Raw genomic sequence first — 7502 nt, 5'->3', positions numbered from 1 at the left:
AAGCATTTCAGAACACAGCTAGCAGAGGTGAGGCAGTATATAGAGTTAAACTCTGCTGTAAACGAAGCCCTTACCAAATATGGAGAAAACGCGGAGCGTATGCAAAGTGGGTGCGAGAGGAAGCAGCCGTCATTCACAAAACACTGTGTCGTCACTTCAACCTACATCTAATTATCCTTTCAACAATAAAAGAGAGAGAGAGAGCAAGCTAGAGACGTAAATATATAGAAAGACAGGAAAATCAGGATCAGATACCTATTTACAGCTGCTGTACAGAGAGCAGGGGTGTAGAAACGCTGCTAAAATTAATCATACCCTACTTAAATATCCTTTTTTTAACCAAATCTGGAGTGTGTGGGCTGCATGACAAGGAGGGGTGGGGATCAACTGCTGTTTTATTTCAATCAGAAATAATATATAGATATTTTGTGCTAGGATAACATCTCCTCTATTGAGACCCCCTCCTTACCTTTTTTGTGCTTGGATTTTAACTAATATGTTTGATTTCAATCAGATTTCCTGGAAATCTCTCAGCTACTGCGGTAGATGTGAAAACCACAATAAACTCCACACATCTTTCTGCTACAAATAAATATCTGCATAAAATCATCTGATAAAATCACAGCCTGTAATATTATCAGCGATGTTCTAATATCATTTATTATTCATGATTCACAGTGGCATTGTCCTTTTTTACATTTCATTTATTACATGTATGCATTTGTAAGGCTCTAGTATAGCCAACAGATGGGACATATAGAAGATGGATAGAAATAGCAGGGAAATATGAATATACTGGTTGAAATCTCCAAGGCATTCGGATTTCTTTGATGAAAAAGCTGCATTTTGTGAAGAGAGGGGTTGTCTGTAATTCTCTCCAAATTGGGTACAGAATGTGATATTTGGCTCCCTGCTCCATTCTCTCTCTCCTCCCCTCACACTCTCCATCCCCCCCCTCTCCTCTCCCGTGGCTCAGCATCATCTGTGTGAGTTGATGACGCTCGCCTGTAATAGCAGAGAAAGGCAGTTCCCTAACCATGCAGCCCATTGATGCTAAACTCTACTTTACTGCCCCCCCTCTCCCCCCTCTCCCTTACGTCTCACCTGCCCACACACTCCTCAGTTACTATATAAAGAGGGACCATGAGCTAAGGTTCTTTAAACCAGGATCAGAAGACAGGAATCAGGGGAGACGGAGGAAGGGTGGGGAAGAAACAGAGAACGAGACAGACAACGAAGACGAGAAGAGGGAAGAATAGAGGGGATCTCTGGACTGACTCTTCCTCAGCACCCCAGAGACCCCGTCCAAAATGTATAGGTCTACGAAAGGCGCCTCTAAAGCCAGAAGGGACCAGATCAATGCGGAGATACGAAACTTGAAGGACCTTCTTCCTATCTCTGAAGGTGACAAGGTCCGACTGTCCTACCTTCATATCATGTCCCTAGCGTGTATATACACCAGGAAATCTGTCTTCTTCTCAAGAGGTAAGATCTCATTGAAAATGATTGGGTCATTTTGGGAAGTCTTGGGTTTAAACAACACTCTTTTAACTATTAGTGCACTCTTTATAAAGGCACCATTTCCCATAGACTTCTTTGAAAAGCTTCCCCCCTGTCCTGGGTCCTGAAATGTAAATGTTTTAATCTCTCTGTAGATAACTCTTGGTACGATATATTTTCTGCAGATACAAATACTCCTGTCTCATTACCACCTGTTGCTCCTTTACTAATACTCCTTCCTCATTTTCTAAACCCACCTGTTGCCGGTTAAATAAAATGACTATATATGAGATTTTCCTGCAAAAATAAATGCAAAACTGCTGAGATTTGCCAAAGATAAAAAAATATAAGCTGTAAGGGCAACAGAATTTTGCTTTTTTGTTAAATCTTTTGATGGGGTAATTCTACTATTCAGTACCAAGGACTGGTTAAAGTAAAAATGTAATATATAGTTACTCATGTTGCTTAATCTCTCTCCAAGGTCCTGAAAATCCTTTTTGACAGCTTACAAATATGAGACACAATGATCTCTTCTCTTTGTTAGATGCCTGTGGATATAAATGTATGAATGCCCAGAGCTAGAACAATCTAGATGCCAGTATTTAACAGGATTCCATCTTTCATCTCTCTGCCCAATAGGTCACCAGATGGATGAGTTAGGAGATCTTCTCTCCAGTCAAGAGCTTCTTGATTTTGTCAACAGCCTCCCTGGATTCCTGCTGACTTTCACCAGTGAGGGGAAGCTGATATACGTATCTGAAAATGTGTCTGACCATTTGGGACACTCAATGGTGAGTCAACAGATGTGTCTCCAATCACACCTCCTGTTGCTTTATATAACGCTATAGTTACCAGCACAACATATTTTTTTATAGATGCGCCCATACACAACTATATACTGTGAGTGATAATTGGGCATATTTACCCCAATTGTAGAGTTGTATTTGCCAAAGTAGACATTTTGGCTCGGATGATAAAACTTTTATTCGAGCTACAGGTATATGAGAGTGCTTACTACTTATCCAAATGAGAGTTCTTCATAAATCCTCATGAATCTAAGTTCTATGAAATGGTTAGACCTCAACACTTCATGTCACAGTTCTTTATAAATCTATATTTTATATGAACAGTTAGACCTCGACACTCACTTTGAGGCTCAGTCAGTGATTGAGCCACCTGTGCTGAAGCAGGGATATCCCTAATACCTGGCCTGTTGGTGGCCCTTGAGGACTGGAGTTGGCCACACCTGATCTAGATCTTGTATCAAATTTTCGAACCCCATGAGTTCTCTGCATTAGATGAAAAATAAATCTAGAGATTTATACACATTTTCACCTCACATTTTTCTCTTCTTCATGAGTTAGGTTTTCTTGAATCTCAATTTCATATCAAAGTTTCAAATCTCCCGAGTGTCTTCTAGACATAAGAGAACACTCGATAAATCTAGATTTTGTATCACATTTTTAGATCTTATGAATGTCTTTTCAAATGAGAAAGCTCTTGATAAATCTAGATTTTATATGAATTTTCACCTCACAAGTTTCTTGATAACACATGTTTCAAACCTCACAAGTCTCTTCTTCACATGAGAAAGTCTTCTTAATCTAGATTTTGTTTAAAAATGTTAAACCTGAACTCTTCCTACATGAAGATTCTATATGAATTTTTCTTCAGATGAGAACGTTCTTGATAGATCTAGATTTTATATGAAATTGTAAGGTTCTTCCACACACATCATTTATATAAACAAATCAAATTATAGGCGTGCTATGTTCCATACTAATAAAGTGCATTCTAACTAACTCTCTTTTTCATCTTAACTTTATCAGGTTGACTTGGTGGCTCAAGGTGACAGTATCTATGACATTATTGACCCTGCCGATCATTTTGTCATGAGGAATCAGCTAGCGATGCCATCCTCATTGGACAGTGGTAAGTGTCCTTCATTAAATATTTAATATTTAATAAATATTAAAAAAATAATGGAATCAGACTTTTCAACAGTTAAGTTGAGTTGTAAAGTCCGAGCTCAGGATAGGAGCATGCAGGAACATGTTTGATCTTCTTGGCTATTTGACATTTGAGTTGTTCATGATCCATGTTTTTCATCTGGTGTCCTCTACAGAACGAATGTTCAGATGCCGATTCAACACGTCGAAGACGGCCAGAAGGCAGAGCGCAGGCAACAAGCTGGTCCTGATCAGAGGGAGGTTTCAACAGCCACCCTCTGGAACCTACTGGTCATCTAACCCAGTCTTCACAGCCTTCTGTATTCCTCTGGATCCCAAGCCCAGGGTCACCCACAATAATTTTTTGATGGACTTCTTTGAGAGTCGACACGGAAAGGATCTTTCAGTGCTGGATGTCTCAGAAAGGTAAATATTGGGCAGGTTGGGTCCTTAGTGTTTGTGTCACTGTGTCACCCTGCGGGGGGAGGGACAGACTCATAGCTCCCTTCTGTCTGTGTCATTGTGTCCCCCTGTGTGGGAGGGACAGACTCATAGCTCCCTTCTGTCTGTGTCACTGTGTCACCCTGCGGGGGGAAGGGACAGACTCATAGCCCCCTTCTGTCTGTGTCATTGTGTCCCCCTGTGTGGGAGGGACTGACGGGATGGATTATAATGTTTCTGTTCTTCTCCTCCCTAGCTCCTCACTCCACTTGGGTTACGAGAAAGTTGATCTTATCTGCAAGTCCTGGTACAATCTAATTCACCCTGAAGATCTCACCCACCTCTCCACACAGCATTACAGGCTGCGTAAGTCCTTACCTTTGATGTGGGGAAGAAGATATATATTTTGGGAGACAGGGGGGGAGGGAGAGAGTCGGGAAGAATGAGAGAGGGAGGTAGACCAGAGAACAGTGGGAGAGAAGCAAGTGAAGAGAGAGGGACAGGAAGAGAAGAAAAAGAGAGAGCAAGAGCGTTAGACAGAGACAGGGGAAATGAGAGGCAGAGGAGCGAGGCGAGAGAGAGAGAGAGAGAGAGAGAGAGAGAGAGAGAGAGAGAGAGAGAGAAGAAGAAGATGATACAGGCGAATGAGAAATGGATAGAGACAAAGTATAGCTAGCAGGATACATCCAATAAACATGTGATTATCTCTCTCCGCAGTGAGTGACTCCGGTGATTACAGAGCAGAAGCTGTTCTGCGTCTGCAGAGGAGAGATCAGCAGTGGATCTGGGTGTATTCTCTCTTGTTACTGGAGTCCAGCGAGGCTCCCATTACCTCCTATAACTACATCATCAGGTAAGTGACCTAAATATATATATGTGCACACACACACACACACACACGGTACATATTGTTATTTGTGCTTATTTGTAAAGCGCCTACATATTACCCATATATATATATATACTGTAGACATATAAAAACACATTATATACATATAAACACGGTGCCTCCAACCACCTTCTATAATGATGTCATCAGGTACATTTATATATACACACATATATCCAAGCTCTGATCGCCATCTTTGTTTCACCTGCCCTGTGCTTTAACATGACCTCTCTATCTCCTCCACAGTGAATCAGAGGCCTGGTGCCTGAGGCAGCAGCTGATGTCTGAGGAAACCCCCCTGCCCTTCTCCCTGGGGGGTCCCCCATATCATCAGGATGCCCTACTCTCACCAGGAGACCTTTCCAGTCCAGATCAGGTCTTCACCCCTCTGGCAAATACCCCCACCAGTACTGTCCAGTCCTTTGAGTTCTCCGAGCCCGTTCCTGTCAGCCCAGAAGACCCCATCATCTGCCAGAGCAGTGCCCCACTCGTGGAAGATGCTGTTGCCCCCGAGGGGCAGTTAGACAACCAATCCATCTTTGCTGTCTTCCAACCGGCCCCCTACGAGCAGAGCTTCAGAAGAGACCAGCTTGGGACAGCCCCCCCCAAAGACTTCACCTGCACTCCTCCTTACACTCCCCACCAGAACTGCTCTTTCCTCTTCGGGGCTCCAGAGAGCACCCCCCACCCGACGTCTGATCAAGACTCCACCTCCCTCACCCCTGAACTCTATTATTCCTACTGCAGCTCCCTCTATGAGAAGCTGCCTCCAACTCCTGACAGTCCTGGGGAAGGTGGTGACTGCACGGTGATGACGGTCCCCGAAATTCCAGGTCCCCTTTTTGTAGACCTGCCCATGCTTCCTGAAGGGCTGGTGACCCCCGAAACTTCTCCTATTAATCGTGTGATCTTCAGATATTTAGAGCAAGAGAACAATGAGATAGACCTTTTGGTCAAGCAGATTGGTTCGTTAGCCAACGTCTTCAACAACGTGGCCACCAAAGACTTTCCATGCTCTGATGGCATGGTGTTGGGTGGGCATGGACTGGCGTTCCGGAGCGTCTCCCTTCCCACCAGCCTTTCGGACTCTGACACCTCACCTCCTTTCCCTCGTTCCTGGAAGAGCGTTGATCTTTCTCTCTTCTTAACGTGTCAAGATAAATCCCTCCCGGCTGGCGGTCACCAAGTTTGCAGCCTCTTCAAAGACTTCCCCGATTCACCACCCTTTGCAGCCCCGGGGTCTCCCTGTAGCCCCCTGGAAGAGGATGGAACAGGAGGGGACCTCTACACCTCCCCATCTGTGACCTCGAATGTGACGACTGATCTGTCACCGGAAGAATGTAACTTCTTAGAGGAACTAATGTCCTACAAAACAGACCTTGAGGCAGGTGCCTCAGAGATTCAATGTGACGGGTTTAACGATGAGTTGTATCAACTCCAGATTCAGCTGCAAGACGGCTTCCAGCAAGGTGAGGGGCAACGGGTAGTGGTAGTGCTGCTAGGACAGAGGGTAGAAAGTGAGCGAGGGAGATCTGTAATTAAAGCATGACCACCAAGAAGTGATAAATAGCTATACCATTACAAGGGTCAGTCCCACCTAGGAGCAAAGTGACCTAATGACAGTGACATGTTTAAAGGGTTAAAAGGTCAGTCCCACCTAGGACCAATGAGACCTATTGACAGTGACATGTTTAATGCGTCAGTCCCACGTAGGAGGAAAGTGACCTAATAACAGGGACGTGTTTAATGGGTTAAAGCGCCAGTGCCACGTAGGAGCAAAGTGACCTAATGACAGCGACATGTTTAATGGGTTAAAGGGTCAGTCCCACGTAGGAGCAAAGTGACCTAATGACAGCGACATGTTTAATGGGTTAAAGGGTCAGTCCCACGTAGGAGCAAAGTGACCTAATAACAAGGGCGTGTTTAATGGGTTAAAGGGTCAGTCCCACGTAGGAGCAAAGTGACCTAATGACAGCGACATGTTTAATGGGTTAAAGGGTCAGTCCCACGTGGGGGAAAAGGAATCTACAGATTGCTATTAATTTATATTGCAGCAGGAGCAACCAAAATACTAACTCTCACTCCCTCTCTCTCCCTCTCCCTCTCCAGATGGAAGTGGAAAACCTTCGTTTTGAAATAAGTCTGTGACTTACTTCGCTATGTATGGCATATTGTCATATCCCAAGCAGATTTTTCTCTGCCTTATAACGAACTAAACAAGAAAAGCGCCCATGCGGGGAGGAAGAGCGACTTTGTGCGTCGCGAAACCTCCCCCGTTCATCGCAAAACTGTTTTGTTCCCTTTTTCTCTTTCATTCCTCCGCTCCCTTTTTCTGGATTTTGTGCACGTCTACATAATACAGACAAATATATCTGTTTTTTCCATTTGTGAAAAAAAAAAAAAGTAAGCAACGCAGCGGCTCATCCCCAATTAAGCTTCTGCACCCTGATTGGATGGCAAGAACAGCCAATCAGAACGCAGCTTGTAATGGCCGCACTCCTGCTCCGAGTGGATTTTAATCTGGCTGTTTATTCACTGAATAATATTTACATTTAAACAAATCTGACAAAATTACACCATTTTTTACATTTAATTCTAAATTTCACCCAGAATTGTAGAAAACGCACTTTTTTTTTTCAAAGTGCACACAGATTGCTTTTTTTTCAAGCCATTAAACGGCCAATTTAAGCTTAAACAATCGGATGGGCCGCCGTGAAAACCAG

At 43.7% G+C, this 7502-nt stretch overlaps 1 protein-coding gene across 1 annotated transcript; it reads left to right on the top strand.

Moving 5' to 3' along the window:
• The first annotated feature begins 998 nt into the window (after positions 1-998).
• NPAS4 (neuronal PAS domain protein 4) lies at positions 999-6701 on the top strand. The gene is made up of 7 exons (XM_075569852.1): positions 999-1485; positions 2140-2291; positions 3330-3432; positions 3626-3875; positions 4147-4256; positions 4608-4743; positions 5026-6701. The coding sequence occupies exons 1-7, from the start codon at positions 1311-1313 to the stop codon at positions 6326-6328; spliced, it is 2229 nt and encodes a 742-aa protein (XP_075425967.1). The 5' UTR covers positions 999-1310; the 3' UTR covers positions 6329-6701.
• Positions 6702-7502: the final 801 nt, after the last annotated feature.

This window comes from Ascaphus truei, chromosome 14, assembly GCF_040206685.1.
Source record: "Ascaphus truei isolate aAscTru1 chromosome 14, aAscTru1.hap1, whole genome shotgun sequence".
NCBI classification, from domain to species: domain Eukaryota; kingdom Metazoa; phylum Chordata; class Amphibia; order Anura; family Ascaphidae; genus Ascaphus; species Ascaphus truei.
The sequence above is the reverse complement of the archived record's forward strand: the minus strand, read 5'-3'. Positions and strand labels throughout refer to the sequence as shown.